This window comes from Gambusia affinis, linkage group LG08 (genome assembly GCF_019740435.1).
Source record: "Gambusia affinis linkage group LG08, SWU_Gaff_1.0, whole genome shotgun sequence".
Lineage (NCBI taxonomy): Eukaryota > Metazoa > Chordata > Actinopteri > Cyprinodontiformes > Poeciliidae > Gambusia > Gambusia affinis.
The window spans coordinates 9,268,999-9,288,431 of NC_057875.1; the positions used below are offsets into that span (position 1 = coordinate 9,268,999).

Below are 19,433 nucleotides of genomic sequence, written 5' to 3' on the forward strand. Positions count from 1 at the left end.
TGTTGGCTTCTCTCTGTTTCTTTGAGTTCTTTTCCCTTCTTGCTTTAAATTGTCAAATGGGAACTGTCATAGTAATACATTTCCAGTAAATGAACAGAAAGTTTTAGTTTGGTGATTAAAATGAAACAGATAGTTGAGACAGAAGCATTTTTTTCTCACTGTCTAAAGTTAAATCAGACCAAGTTTCTTTTGTTACAATTATCAAAATTATTTCCATTTGCTAAATCCCAGAAAACTTAGCAGAGAACATTTTTTGGTTGCAATTTTCTTCAAATGTAGAAGTTTACAGTTCAGAAAAAGTGATATTTTTTTACTGGTTTCAATTATATTGCTTGTGACTTACTGCTAATGACACCATAAAATTTTGTTTAGTAAGAAAATTCTAATACTACATAAAGTCAGCTAAAAATTATATTTCATATAAAAATGGCAGCTTATAAAAAATTATGCATGCGATGGAAACTCAGTACTTGCTCAGGGCTCCATTTGCATGAAACATTCATTCAATGCAGCATGTCTCAGAAGAGATGGATTAATATAGATTCTCTGTTGGCTTTCACATTAGGAGAGCTTACTAGTCAATCACAGTGACACCACGATTATTTGGTATTTTTGCTAATGAGGACAGGTGCCAAGTCCTGCTGCACAATGAAATTAGCATCTCCATCCATACATTGTCAGCAACAAGAAGAATGAAGTGCTAGATGACATTAGACTTGAAAAAAGAGTGGACCAACACCAGCAGATGACCCAGCTCGTGAAATTTTCACTGTGGAAATGTCCAACTGGACCTCAAGCAGCTGATTATAAACTCCTCCCTTCAGCCATGGCTTAACACAAGGAATCCCACAGTTGTGACAAATGTCTTGGACACAATTGTTTAAGAACATTTTCTACCACAAATTTTCCTTTCTCTCAACTTCCCATTATTATGGTTGCATACATGACTAAGTCATCTTCATTAGCAATCCTATACTGGCATCTCTATTATGTCACCACTAGAACAAATTGCAACGTACTCTACTGCATTGCAAAATTTAGTAGGACATTGCTGTTGTTGTGAGAGCCTTATTGTGTATACTCTGGAGGAACAGGAAGACTTTGTTCCGTTTTGAACCTTAGACAAACATTTTATCAGAAATTCAGATAAAAAGCATTTCCTCTGGTTTCATGTGAACTTTTATGAGAAGTTTTAGAAAACTTAATATCTTTCACGTTCAAGGAGAAGTTGCACAGGCTGCTACCACGCATGTCAGCTCGGCTACGCCGGATGTTGACCCGCTTTAGCTCTTCCTTATTTAAATGACTTGACTAAGTGAGTGAGAGCCGCTGCAAGTTTGTTTCCTGAGTGTGGCATGATGCATTTGACTCGCATCGGGCTACAGCTTGCTACATCCCTGGAGGGTTTGTGACTGATAGCAAAAGTAGAAATCTTCTGCTGGGATTAATTTAAAACACTGCCAAAATGGCCCTACAATTTAAAGATTGCTTCTGGGTGAGTTCAGTTTAATGATACTGATTTCTCTTTTGTATATTTTTTTGATGTGTAGTTGAAAGCTGAAGGAAGTGTCACAAAAAAAAATGTCCTTGTTGCAACTGTTTTACTGGAAATTTGAAAATAGTAAATTGTAATTTTTTTGTATTTTGTTTTTTTATAACCATATTCTTTTCAAAGTTTGACATTTTTTTGTAAACTGACTTCAGATTAGTTTTTTCTTTACAACTGCTCATACGTTTTCTGCTATTATTGTTGAAACTAATTTTAATTACTTTTGTGACTGGCTCTGTTTTCATGATGAAACCACATATCACAGGAAGCCAAATTGTAATTTACAGTGTTACTGTATCTTCTTGCATATAACATCAGTTTGGGCTTTTGCTTCTTTGATGTTATCATCCAAATTCATTATATCTTTTGAATATTTCCCGTTAAGTGCCAGTGCTCTGCGTTTTTAGGTTCCTGATTAGTATTGACTCCCTTACTCACTAAATAAAAGCCCAAAGAGCTCAATGATCAGACAAGACCATCAGCTAAACTTTTCCATTTGTCTTTGTTTCCTTATATTTTCATTCTATTTCTAGTTTGCATATGTAAAATCTCACCACGTTAGGGTGCATGTGAAAATTTGACACTGGTTCCACCATAACTTTCCATTCAGAAACCTCCAACTGACAATTTGCCTTTGACCCTAAATGAGCTCCAGTTAAAATGCATAGATGAGGGGGTAAACCTATTCATTCAAATTCACTGAACTGTACTTATGAATCTTCTGCTTCTTTTATGAAGGGGAATGACTTCATTAGCAACGCTGGTTATGAAACTATTATTCAGAGACTTAATGAGGGTCGACGTACGTGTAAGGATGTGGAGGACCTCCTGAAAATGAGGTGAGGTGTCTTTTGAGGTAATTCATGTCTGAATTTCTAATTGAGACGTTTATAAATGTGTTATGTACACAGAGCATCGGCCGAGGAAAAATATGGCAAAGAGTTGGTCTCAATTGCTCGAAAAGCTGGGGGTTCGGCAGAGATTTGGTAGGTGATCTGGGTGGGGAGGTTTTGTAGCCAAAAATACTGATCGTTATGTGTTACGCAACAATGTCTTAAAGACATGATTGTCTGGCATGTCGTAACAGTTTTCAATTTACTCTCACAGCACTCTGAGAGCATCATTTGATGAAATGAAAACACGTAAGCATACAATACTCCAAACCCCCTCAAAAATCAGCTAGCTTTTTCTTAAATAATGTCTTTGACTGGAGGTTCTCTATTTTCACTGCATGCTTTGGTTTCTTTCAGAAATTGAAAACATTGGAAACTTGCACATTCAGCTCTCTGGGTTTCTGAAGGAGGAGGTGAAGAGAATGGAGGAGTTCAGAGAACGACAGAAAGAGCAAAGAAAAAAGGTTCATATCCATTTTTTTTTCTGGTGACTACATATTAAGGAAGTTTAGTGGAGTTCCTTCTCTCTAACATGAATTAATGTCCTTTCCAACTAGTTTGAGGTCATCATGGAGAAGGTCCAGAAAACAAAAGTCTCTCTCTACAAGAAAACCATTGATGTAAGATCAGTTCATATTTTCATGGCAATAGATATCAAAAATTAGTTATTTGTGTTTTTCAGAACCACAATGTATGTCGCACATGCAGCACTTTATCAGTTTTAGCTCATGTAGCTTCTGCTTTTATATGCAAGAAAAAGAGTTCACGTCTTTAGAAAGTTATTTTCTGATCAGAACGCCACATTTCTTTATACATAAAGTTTGTAAATATCTTTGTGGTGCAGTGGAGATATAAAATGTGAAATGGTTTTCAGCCAAGAAGGAAGTGGCAAATATCTTCCTTTTTCTTTTTATTACGTTTCCTCGCTGAGATATTTTTTTTTAGTATCACGCCCCCCCTGTGATCTTTCTTTCCTGTCAAAGCTGCACGCTGAAAAGCCCACGCACAACGTATGGGCGTCATTGGTTTCACATTGTCTCTGTTTCCTACTCTTACAGTCTAAAAAATCCTATGAGCAGCGTTGCAGGGAGGCGGATGAGGCGAAGCAAATGGCTGAAAGGCTGGGCAACACACCCACGGCCACTCCCAAACAGATTGAGAAGGTAAGTGACATGTGACTCAAAATAACTCCATCCTCCGTTAGATTTGCTGAAAATTTGCACATCAATCAATCAACCAGTCAGTTTATTCACTCGATTTAACCCATCATCATTAAGTCACAAATGCATACTCTTAAATTTCTTACTCTACATGAGTAGGAGGAAGGAAGAAGAAAATCTTATGTAAACATGTCCCTTTCTCAATTATTAAAAAATGAATTTTGTGGCCATGTATTGTACATCAGCTTATAGAATAAGTTACAAACAACATTGTCCTCCTCATTATTAACTCAGAAGCATCTTGAATTGATTCATAATAAGGCAGTGTTCCACAGCTTTACACCACGCACTGAAATTCACATTTGCTTTACAGCAGTACACACTGCTGTTCTCTTGAAATCACACTTCCTTCTGTTGTTTCTATCACTTGAGCTTCAAACAAAAATAGCCTTTTGTAAATTAATTAGCAATAATCTCTCTCTAGATTTACACATAACTGATGTATATATTTTTTAATTAGAATAGAATAGAATAGAATAGAATAGAATAGAATAGAATAGAATAGAATAGAATAGAATAGAATAGAATAGAATAGAATAGAAGTACTTTATTCATCCCAGCAGGGAAATTACTTTGCAGTTGCAGCATAAAGACAAGACACAGTAACAACTAGTTGTAGATAAAATAAAATAAATATAAAATATAAAATGCTACAAATTGTAAAATTATAAAGTGCTGTAAAATATGAAATGCAACTTAAGAGCAGTCCTTGCAGAGATTAAAAAAATGCAGATATGTATATGTAATATATTAACCAGGTCCCTTAGTTCCAAGCCTTCTGTCTAGACAGTTGTCCTCCCCCTCGGCTCAATTTTGGTTTTTCCCTTTTGACAAAGATGGAGGGAAGGATCTCTTAGATAGATGTTGAAGCATAATCAGGAAAAAACTGAGCGAAAGTGCAGCTACCTGATGACTGAGAAGATACACAGTAGAGGGAATCATATCATCAGCTGGTGTTGGTTTATGACCAAAGCCAGCAAAGCAGTCAACCAGGAAACTTTGGAGCACTTTGTGCTTCCTCTATGCTGACGAGCTTTATGGAGATGCTGGGTTTATTTTTCCACCTGCCCACACTGAAGAAACAATGCCTTCTTTAATGACTGTGGCGATGAAGGGAATTTCAGCATTAAATTAAGCTCCGCTTGCTGAACACCTCCACAGAGCAATTTGCGAATTGCCTCCATGTCAAGTTCCACTGGTGGAATAATTCATGCAGAGTCCTTACCCAATCTTGAGTGTGCATGCTACACAGTATGCATTCATTTCAGTTGGCTAACAATTCTGAATTAGGTTTTTTGAATGCAGCATTTCTATTTTGTGAGAAAGTAAATCATGGATTTTCATTTGCTAGTAGGCAGAATTATCAACCATAAAAATGTGTTATACTGCTCCAAGTGTATGGAATCTATACACACATTTTAGGCTTTTAAATGGATAACTGAAATAAATACATTTTAAGCAATTTTATGATTTACTTAAAGAGCCTTTAAGCGTAAGAAGCTCAAATAGGCTGTTTTAAGCAGAGGTTCAGTTCTGTAAGATTAAAAAAAAACTAGTTGACCATCTGAATCAGTCCACGAACACAAAAAATGTATATCTAAATAAAATAAACTATACATATTCTACACAAATATGTTACATATGTACAATCCTTTGTGGATGAATTACACTTGTTTAGAAATGAATTATTTGGCAATGATTGGTGAACATCTTATTTAAATATGTGAGGTAAACACAGACTTTTATCATTCAAAGTAACAACAGTCTTTAGCCCCCAAATCAAACAAAACATTTTGCTATTATCTATTGATGATAGAAAATTGCATTAAACAATCATGACATCTAAAACCTCTTAGAACTCATATCCTCACCTCCTTTCTAGCCTAAGCTGTTAATCTGTAAACTACTGATTAATCAATAATCAGTAAGCTCTTTATTGCAGTGAAGAGCTTATTGCAATGATTAGCATAACAGGTTCAGCATAACAAATATAAAATATCAGCATAACAGAGCTGAACCTGCTTAGCTTCTTATATTTTGATCATGTACGCATTCCTTTGGTCTTTGGCATTATTGTTCTTTTGGAACACATAATTGTGTCCAATTTTCAACCAAATTAGGTGCATTTTGTACACTAATACCAATGGCCGCGAAATAGATCCTCAGAAAGATCTACCACCACTGTTTGATTGTGGATCCTACTACTAGTTTTCTGATCTTCCTGAGCAATGTCATACATTTTTTTCATCAGTGGGTAACAGTTTTAATGTTCTTCCCAACCTGAGTAAAGTGATGACACACACCACTAATTTGGAAGTAGCTCTAAAAAACTTTTCCAAGTTGTGTAAATCTACAATTCCTCTTCTTATATCCTAACTGGGTTGCTTCTTCTGAATATCAATCTGTGCTGTGAGTTAAAATATGATATGCTCAAAGGGAATCTACCTGATACAGTTATAATCAGTACTTGTTATATGGGCATCTGAGAACTTCCGGCACCATATAAAAACTAGGTGAATATCCAATGCTTGTAATTACTTCTTAAAGTTTTTATTCAAACCTGAAAAAGGTCAGCTACAACACATCTAAAATTACAGGTTTTGTCTTGTAAAAAATGAGACCAAAGCTAATAATATATTAACTATATAATAATAACTAATACTTTGTTGAACCACCATTTGATTTCATTGCAGCATCAAAATCCCACTAATAACTCTGTACTCTACTGTAAGGCTTTTTCAAATGTATCGGATTGTGAGGTTCTGGCTTCCTAGCAGAGGGACTCAAAGATTTCTTGTCAAAGTTTACTTGGTATTTGAACTGTTCGTTGCTCCATGCACCTTGACAAAAGTCTGACTCAGCATGATGCTGCCACCACAATGCTTCACTGCTGGCGTTGTTATGATGATATGTGTGGTTTTCCAGACTTGTCAGACATACCTTTTGGTATATATGACGTATATTTTCTTTGGAAACAAAGGCTTCTCTTTTTCAACCCATATTCTCAGTTCAGGCAAATGGAGATTGGAGGCGTTGTTTATGACATATAAAACACAACCAGTAGCAACCAGAAATTTCCCCTGCTCCTTAAATTTTGTCAGTTAACAAAGATGTGTCAACAAAGTATTAGTTTAAGGCTGTGCACATTTATACAATTTTTATTTAACTCTATGGGTTGTGTCACATTTGATAGACACAAATGTGAAAGTAGTTTTCCCTCTAAGATGATCAGGTGCCGCAATGAAAATGAGCAAGCACTGTGCAAAGAAAAAAGGAGGAAAAAACTCTTGACCAACTCAACGTTAAAAGATTAAATAATAGTCAAGTTCCTTTTAATCAAAGCATGAAGAAACAAGGGTGACTTTATCCTAAAGAAGAGAAAAAAAAATCAAATGCACTATTTTTTTTCTTCTGTCATTTCTTTTAGATGAACAACAAATCAAAGCAATGCAGAGAAACTGCAGACGAAGCCGGTAAGGAGAAAGATGCATGAACTTGTAAATTCATGTTTTATGTTATAATCCAATGTGGTTTACCATGAACATGTTTTTTTCTGAATACTGGTCATGCTTACTTCCTATTTCTTATTAATCCTCAGAGAGTAAAATAAGTAGAATCTAAACACAAGGTTGTCAAGTGTGTTACTTTTTATCTCATATGTAAAACTGGTGTGGATTGCTTTTAGAGAATCATTACAAGTCAAACATTGAGCAACTTGACCAGGTTCGACAAGAGTGGGAGTCGACGCATGTTGAGATATGTGAGGTAAGGTTCCAGTTGTTACTTAGAATAGGCTTTTTGATTTGTGCACACCAACGCAGTGCCAGAGCAGCAGTGGCATGTCTGTTTTTTCAGTCAGGATAACACCTCCCCTTAGCACACCACATACTGAGTCATTATTCTGAAAATACATTTCCGTGCCCCATCTCTTCCTGAATGTGATAGCATCAAGAAGACTGGAGCCCTACAGCAACTGTGAGCATCCCGATAAGTTCAGTTACAGGTGAACACTGTCAAAGCACAGCATGTTCCAGCACAGAAGGGAACAAAAACGAGGCAGTACATAAGAAAGAGAGTCATAATTGTGGATATGTTCTTTAATGCCAACAAATATGAGGTTTAAAATATGGAGTTGCAACTAGAGGCTAAACACATTTCTGTATACCAAAACAAATGTCTTCCAGATATTTCAGCAGCAAGAAGAAGATCGCATCAGTGTTATAAGGAATGCTCTGTGGATACATTGTAACCAGTTGTCGATGCAGTGTGTCAAAGACGACGAGGTCAGCTGGTTTCATACCTACTGAGCTGTCAGGGATACAGCGCCAAATATTTACACTTCTTCCCTGACAAATTTTTTGTTTCAGTGTTGTGAGAATGTACGGAATTCGCTTGAAAACTGTGACATCATCACAGACAACAACAATTTTGTGGAGATGAAAAAGTGTAACCCGACACCCCCAGGTGTGTAATGCCTGCAGGCTTCTTCTCTTGATTTGAATATGTTCTGTTCTGAGAAATCATTTCAATATTATCTTTCAGCTGAGTAGGCATTATATCAGGGATAGGTGGAGCTTACTGAATCAATTTTAATGCCTCTTTTTTGCCTACAGCTCCGATTGAATATCTAAATTACTATGAGAATAATGCTTCTGTGCAGAACGGCAGTGCTGGATTTGTAGAGGGAGTCAAGAAAAGGTTGGATTATGACAGCCAATAAAAATTATTCTTATCTCTCTCTCCCTCTCTCTCTGTTTCTCTCTGTCTCTCTCTCAATCATGTTTTAGTGGACTTTTCTAACAACTTTTTATAATCTTTAGGATCTCTAATCTGCTGCCAGGAAGCTATACATTTGGCTCCAAGCTGACCATCAATGAAGGAGTGTCAGAACCTCCTGGTATTGTACCAATGTTATTCAACTCATTCTACAAGTTTTCATAATGACTCGTCCAGACAAAGCAAGATGAATAAAAGTCATAGCTTGCTTAAATTTAGTTGCTAAACTTTTTCTTAACCGGTGAACTAACTTGTAGTTTCTCTATTATAAAAATATAGGTTTTATCTGTGAGTTTTAACCATAAACACAGTGCAGCACAAGCATTGCAATAACCTTTAAATCTTTTCTACATTTTGTCACATGACAAGCACAGACATCAGTCCCATTGACATTTATGCAGCAGATCATCAGATCATCATGAAGTGGTGCAGAATTGTGAAGCGGAAGGGAACGACAGATGGGTTTCCAAATTTTACAAACAAAAACTCTGAAAAGTACAGTATACACATAAATAAACCCACCCTTGAGTCAATACTTTTTCTGCAATTGCAGCCCCTTAAGTCTATTTGTCCAAATCTACCATAGGTGTTGAACTTTTTGCCTACTCTTAAATGTCTTGGAAGTTTGACCTCAGATTTTCAATTGAATTTAGGTCTGGGCTTTGATTGGGCCATTTCAGCACATGAATCATTGTGTGTTTTCCATAGTCTTCATAATACATTAGTGAATATTTGTTCACTAATTTTCTCTAGAAAACCTCAGAGACCATCACAGTACAGCTGGAGAATAAATTACATGCAGATGGACTATACTTACTATTTAAGCCATTGCATTGAATTTTATTTAAATGTGTCAAAGTAAGGAGGGTTAAATATGTAGAACGTTTCAGATTTTCATAATGTAAAAATACATGCAACACTTCACCTTTACAATTTTGCAGTACTTTGTGTGGGTGAATCATAACAGATGCATAACAGATGCATCTGTGCATCTGTTATGCACAGATGCTGTAGCATAACAAAAGTTTACCAAGGCTCTAAACACAAACCTGTTTCAGTCAAAAGAGAAGCAAAACTCTGTAGACAAGACTCAAAGATTTTGTATTAACCCAGCAGATATTAAAATGAGTTACTAAATTTAGGACAAAACTGGTGCGCTCTTCTTAACAGAGGTAAAAGGAAAAAAAGAGAAAATGCTGTAACATTTATTTAGATGGAGGAATATTTTAAACAGCACTGCTCATCTACTGAGTGTTTAGAATAAAGATACTGAAGATCATTTTCAAAAGATTTATTAAACTGGATAGAAAATGCCATAATTAGATCAGGACATTTATTTCCACACTTCATTTTTTTGAGCTGTTAATTGCAACATTCAACCTAATAATAATCGATTGTTTGTCTTCAGCAGGAACATCGGATGGTGTATATGCTTCCATTCCTGGATTCCAGCAGTTCAGCCAGAGCAGCAAGGAGTACAAGGCTGTATACGACTATGTAGCTCAGGTCTGGTCATTTGCACTGTAGATTATGTAGATTTTCTGTTTTTCTTGCCTTTTAGGAACATTTTGTGAACTTGACTGTTCCTGTTCTTCTTTTAGGGACAAGATGAACTCTCAATATCTGTTGGGGATGTTGTGGTTGTGATACATGAGGGTGAAGACGGCTGGTGGACGGTACAAAGAAATGGTCAGTCTGGTCTGGTTCCTGGATCTTATCTCTCTAAGGAATAAGTTTTCAGCCCAGCCCGTTTTACATGTACATTTCAGAATGGTTTTGTACCTTGAAATCACAAGGCATCTTTGTGGCATGCATGCTTTCAAAAAAAGGCCCCCCTGTCAACACCCACCCACTCCTGGTTGTAGGACGTATTTCCAAAAGCAAGCTACTTTCTTTGTTCTTTACAATCCTTTGAACTAACGGTTGATCACAACACACTGAACAACTTTATGCCAAGAATGCAAACTAAAGAAATGTTACATACATAGATCTGTAAATAATGGCACTTGCTCATAGAGCAGTTAGTGTAAAACTAATCTATTTTGGGATTATCTTACTGTCTCCTTCTCAAGATGTTGGCAACTAAGAGTCATGTGGATCTTTTGCACAGAAACATGGCACTAAAACTTCTTCGCACACTTTAGTTCAATGTTGAGTCTGAAGTTTTAAAGGTTTTGTATGATTTCTGTTGTTGCCTTGAATGTAATTTATGTCTTGTTTGCATAAAATAAAATAAAAAATGCATAATTGTGAAGTTTCCACTGGTATTTATTGTATGTATAAGGCATGCTAATACTTATATTAAGATTTGAATCTTTTGTATATTAGTCCACTGCTGTCTTTTGTCTGAATGCTCTTTGGTGAGAGGCCACTCATGGGAAAAACAGTCACACAACCAACCTGCATAGGCAACATTGGGGTCATATGATTAAGCAGGGTTAAAATAAACATAAAATATGACAGAGTCTAGATAATAGCAAGTCTTTTCTCAGCTCTGGTTTTACTTAGCAGGAAGAAAAGATCTGGCCTCTGACTCATTTGAGATTATTTATAACTCCACACTCTCATTATTAAACAGAGACAAAGCAGAAACTAGTAAAAGCTAGGTGAGAAAAATGATCACTTATTTGAGTTGTTAAAACCACCATGTGTTGAAGTAACTTGTAGTCCTTTTGTGCACAACATTATAAAGTTTCTCATATTCTTATTGGCACACTCTTCTCACTATTGCTTCAATTTTTTGAGGTTTGTGCAAGTTATTCAAATTATGTCAGTTCTGTGGTGTCAAAGTCTTGGCTTTGGGCCATTGCAATATCTGCATTCGTTTTCTAAGCTTTTTGTGGATTTGCTGCTGTGTTTGGGATCATTGTCCTATTGATGAGCCAGTTTGGGCCAAGCTATTGATTAGAAGGCCTCACAGTTTACTGCATAATACTTTGCTATACAGAGTGATTGAGCAAATGGCTGCAAAACGAGTCCAAATTATCTTCTGCTACATGACGTTTGAGATATGCACATTTTTCTTGCAGATGCAACGTTGCACACTAAAGTTGAGTCACAATGAAGAGGCAGTCTCCAGGCAACAGAAACAAGCCATATTTGTTCAGTGTATTTTTAACAGAGTCTTGTGGGTTTTAACATGTAGCTCTGGGGTAAGTGATTCTGCAATTTCTCTGAGAATTGTTAACCCTAGGGTGAATTTGCTCAACTCTAATTTTATTGATATAACTGTAGATGTTGACCAGAGCTAAACAGGTCGAAACAATATTGTATAAGGCAGCAAAGTTTAGCTGCAGAAAAATTTATCTTAAATTGTTTGGAAATGGCATTTTAACTGTTCCCAGAAAAACTGATTGAAGATTTCTGTCCGTCCTAGCATTGGATGAACACTTAACTTTGTGCATCAGATGGGTCAACCAAAGAAATCTCTTTAATTTATTGAGATGATCAATAAATCAACCGCGTTTCATTGGTGTCAGTTGCCGACTACTTTCCAATTAAATCCCATGGAAGCAGCAATTTTTTTGTCATTTGATTTCATTTGTGCATCATACATTAAGTAAACCTCTCCTTAGGGTGCCACTTTATCATGGTGGAGGGGTTTGAGTGCTCCAATGATACTAGGAGCTACGGTATCTGGGGTTTTAGGTCTCTGATAGGGTCAACCAAGGCAGACAGGTCCTGGGTGAGGGACCAGACAAAGCGCAGCCAAAGACCCCATTGATGAACAAAAACATTGGATTTGGTGTTCCCTTGCCCGGACGAGGGTCACCGGAGCCCCACTCTGGAGCCAGCCCTGGAGGGAGGGGCACAATGGCGATTGCCTGGTGGCCGGGCCTTTACCCATTGAGCCCAGCCGGGCTCAGCCCAAAGAGGAGACATGTGTCCCCCCTCCTATGGGCCCACCACCTGAGAGGGGCCAAAGAGGTCAGGTGCAGTGTGTGATGGGTGACGCCTAAACTGGCTCTTGGGACATGGAATGTCACCTCTGGTAGGGAAGGAGATGAAGCTAGTGTGTGAGGTTGAGCGGTTCCAGCTAGAAATAGTCGGTCTCACCTCGACGCATGGCTCTGGTTCTGGAACCAGTCTCCTTGAGAGGGGCTGGACATGTTTCCACTTTGGAGTTGCCCACGGTGACGGGCATAAAGCAGGACTGGGCATACTTGTTGCTCCCGATCTCGGCGTCTGTTCGTTGGGGTTTACCCCGGTGAACGAGAGGGTAGCCTCCCTCTGCTTACGGGTCGGGGGACGGGATCTGACTGTTGTTTGTGCTTATGGGCCGAATGAAAGTTCAGATTACCCACCCTTCTTGGAGTCCTTAGAGGAGGTACTGGAGGGGGCCCCCTCCGGGGGACTCCCTTGTTCTGCTGGGGGACTTCAACGCTCACGTGGGTAATGACAGTGGTTGGGAGGAACGGCCCCCCGATCTGAACTCGAGTGGTGTTCTGTTGTTGGACTTCTGTGCTTGTCATGGATTATCCATAACAAACACCATGTTCAAGCATAAGGGTGTCCATATGTGCACTTGGCACCAGGACACCCTAGGCCGCAGTTCGATGATCGACTTTGTCATAGTTTCAGTTGGCTCCAGTGGTGGGGGAGGATGCTGGTCAGACCAGGCAGGCTCAATCGTGTTGTGAGGCTCTGCTGGGAATGTCTGGCGGAATCCCCTGTGAGACGGAGTTTAACTTCCATCTCTGGCAGAACTTCGAACACGTTCCGGGGGAGGACATGGAGAAAATGCATGGATGGAAAAATGGCACAATCTGTTAACTTTAAAAGATAATAGCTTAATTTTTAAAAGTTACAGTAAAAAGATGTGGTCTTTTCCATATCTGGAAATGGCCATATCATCTCCGTTGCATCCTGAAGAAATCATTGAATCTACAGTTTGAATTTAATTTTACATAATATTATTTTGAACTGAGCATCTTACAAGTAGCTTGGGAACATATGCCCAAGCATATGTCCCCAAGCTGAGAATTTTAGAAAATGATATAACAGGAAAACGCCAAAATCTTGACAGAGAAAAATTGCGTAAGAAAAAGAATAAAGCAGATGTCTGAACAAACCAGAAAGAGATATCATTTGTTTTAAACTTTTACTTAAACACATTATTTACATTCTTAAGTCTCATCATTGCTACATGAAACAATATGAATAAACCATATTGTAATAGAGTACCTGGGACAAACAAACAGATATGAGAGAAAAACAAATCTATCTGAAAAGCAATTAATACATCAAAGGTTAAATACATTTATTTCCCAAAATAAAGCTCATATAAGTTAAAGCCAGTTCTGTAAGAACTTGCACACAAAACCATGCTGCTGAATCAGTAGATGGTGGTGTCCATTTTTTATGCCGTTAAAATTTAAAATAGAGTATTAGGCATCCTCAGAAAGCAGGAGTAAAATAGAAATCTCCCTCTGTCATTCAAGTACATAATAGGTTCAAAAATATAAATAATGCAAACCACAATAAGGAAACTCTCCTGTTTATATATAACTCGTGTTTTCAAAATTAGTTTTGGGTGAAAATATACACAAACCTCAGACCCCACAGAAAAGGAGAAGTATTATGTGTAATTCTCAGAAGAATTAAATAAAATGGACCAAATGGTTTTTGGGGAAAAATTAACTTTAACATACATTTACTTGTATTTAGTGTATAAAGATAAGCATGATCACAGGTTTTGCATCCTCTCACCAATGACATATTCAGAAAAATTGAGAAAAGTTTCACTTTTTACGCTATGGTACCCCCAGTGATGAGAAGCTCATAGGCAGGATCTCTGCTTCTGCGGCAAAGCACGACACAAGCACACAGCATCCCCAACATCTGGAAAGATAAACAAACATTCCCACACTTTTAACGTCTGATATATTCCATACTATTCCAGTTTTTTTTATTTTTTTATTAGTTCTTTACATTCAATTTATTACATTAAATACTAAGTCCCACTATGATTTTAGGGCAGCTGTTTCTACAATTGAAATACTTAATATCGGGAAACTTTATGGTTCTGAAAAGTTGTTTCAATATGATATTAGTTTATTTTTTCCTTCTTCTTCCCCATTTTTCTAAGAAAGGGAGGAAGGTGGGAGGAGGAGAAATGAGAAGGGGAGGAAGGAAGTGGAAAAAGGGAAATAAAGAGAAAGGAATACTAGATACCAGATATTGGATAATCACAATACTAAGTATTGTGATTATACTGGATATTATGTATGCTGGGTATGCTGTCTAGATTAATATAACAAACTGAAAAAAGGATTGTGAAAGATTATATCACTCTTTGAGAACAGAGGAGAAGCATTTTCTTCATGTTGTTTCTAATACAAATTTTAACAAAAAAAAAAAGGGAAACTACAAAAATGGAGAAAGAGAAGGGATGGACAAAAGGGACAAAATTAGGACAAGAAAAGCAGAAGAGAAGGAAGGAGAGGCCAAAGTAAGGAGGGTAGAAGAGAAGGACAAAGGCTGGTAGAACACAAGGAAGGACATAAGGGCATATGGAAGAAAGAAAAGAAAAAGGCACATGAAGAAGAAAAATCTTTAATCATGTGGAAATCTAAGCATTTCTGGAGAATGACTTTAAATTCTTTTGAACCTCCACATTCCTCATTAGATTCAAACGCTGCTAATCTTCTCTCTCAAGGCCACAGACAGTTCTTTGGATTTTGTCAGCAATTTCAAATAAGGGCATCTTAATTTATTCCTTTCCAACTATTGCAATTTTTAGATATATGTTTTACAAATACTTTTAATAGGTCTTTACTTTGGTTTGTGTTTGGTTCTATTAAATTGAATGTCCAAATGTGTTCAGAAACTGTTAGATGAAAACACTGAATCTTAATTAAAACCATAATTACATAAATCTATTACAGATTTATGGCAGATTTTACATCATTTGGCTGACGCATTAAAAATGTAATGAAACAAACGGTACCAAAATATGAGTGAATTACCTGGATAGTAGCAAACGTCAGCGCAGTCCAGATGACATACATCATAATCTCCTGTAACTTCTTCACTACCAGAGCTTCACAACCCTACAAACACACACAAGTTATGTTCAAACATACAAAACTACAAGTCCTTATTAAAAAAATTTAAGCCTTTTTACTTCTTGGTAGAGGTCTTCTGGATGAGTAAGAGACCCTGTGCAGCCTGCAATTTTGCAGCAACTGATGGGAACGCTGTTGTTTTTCGATTCTTCATACCAGCGTGTGTGCTGCCAGTCTGAGAAATTGTGGATGCCACAGCACTGAAGCTGAAAATGAAAACAACAAAGTCAGTAATGATAATTGGAAACAGGTGCACGACTGAAACAACACAAGGCCATCGTGGATGGCTTACAAATAAAAGTTTTGTTTCTTTAATGTACCTGTCTCTGAACGTAGTCAATTGCCCGGCTTTGGGCGTTACTGTTTGTGCCATTGTACTCATCATAAACTTTCATGATAGAAGTGTTGACTTCATCTTCAACCTGGAAACAGTTAAGAAGAGTAAACATTATTGCTCTATTAAATACAAAGACAATATTTAGCAACCTCACAGCAAACATGGGCTGATTGGAGAAGGTGGAGGATTGCATAAGGCTAAGTGCACACACACCCCCACGCACACACACACATTTTCCCACCTTTGTCCACATGAAAATGCCAAGACACAATTGAGTCAAGCGCTCACCAGACCGGTCCATATTGTGATGTCAAACCACACAGATGAAAGTGCACAATCCATTACCTCTGGTTTTTCTAGTCAACTCAGTCATCACATATATAGCAAGTAGTCTGCACCCTTTCCTGCAGTTCTCAATTTTATGGGTCAGCAATTTTGTTAGCAGGTGGACTTTAGCTAAACTGCCGATAATAATCTGAAGTTGAATTTAAGAGTTATCACAAAAGATAATCTGTCACAAATTAGACAATTCCAATTCTCTTTCTCACCTTCGCTCTGTAAACGTATCCAAGAACCACCACAGCCACTTCCGTCATGAAAACCAGCAGGAGAATGACGACAAACTGTGGATTGGATTTCAAGATTATAGATACACGGATAGCAGATACCATTCTTCAAGTTACTTTTTCCAAATGTATTATTCACTACTTGTGGCTCTACGTTTAACTAAACAGAATGAATTAGAAAAGAATTTTACGTGACATAAAACACGCATTATTATAGTGGAACTGGTTTATTCACCGTGGTAAGTCCACAGTAGCTCTCTCTCACTGTGGCGCAGCATCCGATGAGTCCAATAAGGAAAAGCAGCGCACCTACTGCTATGATGATGACTGCAGGGATCAGAGTGTAAACGTCCTCGAAGAAGTGATCATAGTCATCATAAGTGATGAAAACATAGGCGCCAACATAACAAAGGATGCCAGCAGCGGCCTGTGGGTAACAGGAAAATGTTACATTACATTTACTGCTGTCAAGGCAAAAATAACCACAATGTAAAACAACTTTGAAAATGTTTCACCTGGTTTTTTTGAAGGATTAATGTAGATTTCTATAAACTATCTTTTTATTAATAAAAAGGGACAATGTAGTTGTGTTACACATCTTTATTCATGAATCTTCAGTAAATATTACTTAAATAGTCAGATTCTGCCTTGACCAGAAGCACTAAAGTGAACCCAAAACACTACAGTTTCATCACTATGCTTGAAAGCTAATGTCATCTTCCTAAACAATACATTTTCTTGCCTCCTCTGGATATTGAATTTGTGCAATCTCTTTTTGATTGTTGTTGCTATATATCAGTACATAAAGCATTTTTTCTAGATTATCATATCTGGAAGTTTTCTCTGACTGGAAATGCTGGAAAAACCAGTTTGGAAAAAACTTGCTGCTGCTGCTTAAAACCTGCTTTTCTCGAGCGTGGATACTTTTACCAGCATAATGATTAAATTTGTTTATATAAAACCTTAAATTGGTCTGATAACAAAAGGAAAAATAAATTGTCAACCAACCATTTTTTTAAAACAAAGCCCTTAAAATATTGGCTCCAAATGAAGCAGCAAGAGTTGCTCTTTATATTACCAAACAACCAATATTGACATTTCAATATTTTAAGTGATTAAGAAGAATTTGGAACCATAAGAATATAAATAATTACAGAAAACAGAAAGTGAGATCTATCAATAGATCAGAGATTGTAATTTACACTTGATAGATAATTAGAAAAAAATTTTAATATTGGATTGTTGCTTTTGCTATCAGAACAATTTTATTTTTTCCATGTTTAATTAAGGCTATCAATATATGACGATGTATTTGTCTTAAAATATAACTTAAGTAAACTATTCTACACTGTAAAGCAGTGAAGTTGCAATATTGTATTTTTTGCCAGCAATTATAGCCAAAGTTACTACGTTCTTATTTTTCTTTTTACCATATTTTCATTTGGACTTACTCGTTTGTTATCCTCATCCATTCATCAAAAGCACATTAGTAATTTTGAGGTCATGTAGTCAAATTATTGTTTTTATCTCTATATTTGCTTTATTTTAATTTATATGCACACAATAAAAACTGGATCATTTTGACTCAACAGGTTCAGCTGATTTCGTCTTGTACATCATTATGAAGCCATGCACTACCTGTTACAAAAGCAATTTACTGTTCCCAATAAATTAACTGTCGTCATTTAAACAACTCAACATGCACCTACCATTAAAATTAGGTTTTATTCACTGATTTGAGCTAACACAACTCTCCTGCCTTGTGAGTTTGCTATTTTTAGACCACTAGCAAACAATTTTGCTGCATCATTCTCTGGTCTGTTTTTATCTACACAGGGCCCCCCAACCCTAGGAAGCGTGAAAGTCATACAACTGCAAACAAAGGCTCCTTAACGCTAAAACTCAGCTAACAGATACAAAAACAATTAGCGGAAATTATACAGTATCATAACCTGAATTTTTGAAGTGGATTATTTTCTGTTGCTACTCTTTCTGTGAATCTTTTGTGAAACACAGATATCAGACATGTTAAAGCTGGTTGGGCAGCTGACTGCAGACAAGCTAAGCTAATGGTGGGAGGGGGTGCACTTTGTGTGACGCACGTATAATAATAACAATCAAAAACCCTGCAAACCTACCCAAAAGATCAGGTTTAGGAAGACCAGGACCGTCTTCGAGGACGTAATTCCACACTGTCCCATCATTAATGCGGAGATTTAAAGCTGCTCCTGAGAGAAAACAAGGAAGGTTTTTACTCAAACATGTCCCTCCTGCTGCTGCTGCTGCTGTTGCTACTGATACTGCTGCTGCCCTCTCTGCCAGCCAGCCATATCCTAACTCTGCGCATACATGGACACACAGACAGGCGACACAGCGCCACCAACATCCGGAACACAAGCAACGAGCGCTGAATAAATAATTTACCAAACCAACCTTTATGACTTCAGGTGACTGAATTCTTATATTCGAGATAGGTTATTATTTGCAACAAAAAAACATTTTTATCGCAAATTTGTGTAAGACAAAACAGACGCGTAAAATTTAAAAGGATGTATTTTGCCGACACCTAGTGGCCAAATGGATACTGCTTTTTTTTCCCCCCTGCCATTTTTGTACTAGTGAAAATAATGTATAAATCATACAAAAAAGTGTGGCATGCTCACCTAAAGCCATATCATTTGTAGAGGCCACCTTTTTGTTGCTTAATGGTACTATAAATTCATTCCGTGTTAGAGAACAATCATGATCAATCTGAGCAATCGAAAAAATCTGTTGAAGGCTGGAAAAGCCTTGAAACTGAGGAGTAAAATTACCTAAACTAAAGCACTACAACTCTAAATAAAAAAAATTATTCATGTATTAGAACATGAGGCTCAAAGACCAGAGATCAATCCAGTGGAGAATCTGTGGAAAGACTTGAAAATCACTGTTTACAAGTGGTCTCAATCTGATCCAAATGACGCCGAGCAATTCTTCAAAGATGAATGGGTAAATATTTCAGAGTCTAGCAACGCTGTTAGACACA

General features: G+C 37.1%; 2 protein-coding genes across 3 annotated transcripts; one reads left to right on the plus strand and one right to left on the minus strand.

Annotated features, from left to right (window-relative positions):
• The first annotated feature begins 57 nt into the window (after positions 1-57).
• Positions 58-10,692, plus strand: pstpip1a (proline-serine-threonine phosphatase interacting protein 1a). 2 transcript variants are annotated; one of them, XM_044124245.1, is made up of 15 exons: positions 58-1,495; positions 2,288-2,388; positions 2,461-2,535; positions 2,657-2,691; positions 2,800-2,906; positions 3,000-3,062; positions 3,501-3,605; positions 7,090-7,135; positions 7,348-7,427; positions 7,847-7,945; positions 8,030-8,126; positions 8,276-8,360; positions 8,483-8,559; positions 9,850-9,944; positions 10,040-10,692. In XM_044124245.1, the coding sequence occupies exons 1-15, from the start codon at positions 1,466-1,468 to the stop codon at positions 10,169-10,171; spliced, it is 1,227 nt and encodes a 408-aa protein (XP_043980180.1). In that variant the 5' UTR covers positions 58-1,465; the 3' UTR covers positions 10,172-10,692. The 2 variants fall into 2 exon arrangements, with proteins under 2 accessions (XP_043980180.1, XP_043980179.1); XM_044124244.1 differs by having other exon boundaries at positions 65-1,495; positions 9,847-9,944.
• Positions 10,693-13,525: 2,833 nt separating this feature from the next.
• On the minus strand, positions 13,526-18,797 carry tspan3a (tetraspanin 3a). Its single transcript, XM_044124251.1, has 7 exons — positions 18,547-18,797; positions 16,644-16,835; positions 16,391-16,465; positions 15,826-15,927; positions 15,565-15,711; positions 15,407-15,490; positions 13,526-14,279 (listed from the first exon to the last, which is right to left on the minus strand). The coding sequence occupies exons 1-7, from the start codon at positions 18,610-18,612 to the stop codon at positions 14,187-14,189; spliced, it is 759 nt and encodes a 252-aa protein (XP_043980186.1). The 5' UTR covers positions 18,613-18,797; the 3' UTR covers positions 13,526-14,186.
• Positions 18,798-19,433: the final 636 nt, after the last annotated feature.